At 36.1% G+C, this 1,682-nt stretch overlaps 1 protein-coding gene across 1 annotated transcript; it reads left to right on the top strand.

Annotated features, from left to right (window-relative positions):
- Nucleotides 1-369: 369 nt before the first annotated feature.
- LOC118732671 lies at nt 370-1,615 on the top strand (the record flags this gene model as incomplete). The annotated part of the gene is made up of 1 exon (XM_036461800.1): nt 370-1,615. A coding segment is annotated over exon 1 (1,246 nt), but the record flags the coding sequence as incomplete, so codon positions are not given.
- Nucleotides 1,616-1,682: the final 67 nt, after the last annotated feature.

Genomic DNA, 1,682 nt, shown 5'->3' with positions numbered 1-1,682 from the left:
TTTTTCGACATTTGCGGTCAATAAGGTGCAGAAAAACAATAATTTGAAGAACTGACCACAAGCTGACTTAAATTTTGTGATTAAATTTACAAAAGAATATTTGAAACAATGTTTACCAAACACGAAAAAAGTCAATTCACTCGTCTCTTGGCAAAAATCAAAAAGACAAAAGCAGACATTCTTTTTCTAAAAGATTGCAAAACTTACAAAGTGAGGCCTAGTTTTATTAAAGTGAAATGCAGTGTTCAAAACTACAAAACCGAGAAAGTCGTTAGACATGCAGAAAAGAAATGGCTCAACCTTGAAATACAACACCACTACAGCTCCTTGGATAAAATGGAATTGAAACTTTACAACCTACACCTAAGTATGACAAAGGGCATTGACGACACTCAATTCCAGGAATTCAACAAATTTCATATTGCATCGATTTCGAGATGTGACGCTGTCTTCAAGGAAAAACGGAAAACACAAAACAAAAAACTGGAAAAGCTGCTATCTACCAGAACAACAACTACTTACACGCCATCAGTGAAGCCAGTATCTGACTTAGTAGTTAACATGTCCAAGGAAATTTTCGGTGCAGACGAGTTGGAATTATTAAACAGGGGGCTAAACTTCACAGTGAAGCCAAAGAAGGAACCAATTATCGACATCATTGCAGATATAGAGTCCTCTATACAGTACAAAACACCAGATGTTAAAAAGAGCATAAGAGACGCCGCATTACCGCTCATCAAAAGTTCACAACAACAAAAACACAAACATAAAAACAAGTGGCTTAATACACTAAACAAATTACAACAAAAAGACGTTTTCTACATGAAATCGGACAAAGGCAACAAAGTAGTAATAATGGATAAGCAGGAGTATGATAAAAGAATGAAGGAATCAATCCAAGAAGACAATTTCTCCGTTTCCAGTAAATCACCGCTTAACGCTATGAAAAAAGATGCCAAAGTCGCTACGGACTCTATTTGCCAGGCCTTTGGTGTGAACAAATACCATTTAATTGTTTCAAATCCCTCCGTTCCTTTGATGTATGGACTCCCAAAAGTTCATAAAAATGGAAGCAAAATGCGGAAAATCGTGTCGAACATAAATTCACCCCTTTCAAACATTGCCCGCTGGTTAGTGAAGGATTTAAAGAAATTCGGTTCCTTCGATGGTTACTCTGTAAAAAATTCATTGGATTTTATAGAAAAAGTGCGTGACATTGAAATTGAAAAAGATGAAATAATGATTTCTTTTGATGTTGAAGCCCTTTTTCCGTCGATTCCTGTCGATACGGCCATTGAAGCAATTCAAAACCACTTAAATAAATTCAGTTTACCTGAAGACAAGTTCAATGCATACTTAAATGCTATTAAAATCTGTATGAAACACAATTGCTTTCAATTTCGCGGCGTTTACTACAACAACAACTTCGGCTGTAGCATGGGTAACAGTCTATCACCATATGTAGCAGAAGCTTTTATGTGCAATTTCGAATCGCAACTCAAAAGTGAAGGTGTTTTGCCACGAATTTGGCTTAGATATGTAGACGATACTTTCGCCATAGTGAAAATATCCGACATAGATAAAATACTCGGAACACTCAACAGCCGCTATCCGAGTATCAAATTCACTTTTGAAAAGGAAGACGAGAAAACAAGTTCTCTACCTTTTCTTGATATTCTTAT

The sequence above is a fragment of the Rhagoletis pomonella genome, unplaced genomic scaffold, assembly GCF_013731165.1.
Source record: "Rhagoletis pomonella isolate Grant_MI unplaced genomic scaffold, Rhpom_1.0 Rhpom_scaffold_24792, whole genome shotgun sequence".
In the NCBI taxonomy this organism is placed as follows: Eukaryota; Metazoa; Arthropoda; class Insecta; order Diptera; family Tephritidae; genus Rhagoletis; species Rhagoletis pomonella.
Note: the sequence above shows the minus strand (reverse complement) of the source record. Positions and strands in the feature narration are given on the sequence as shown.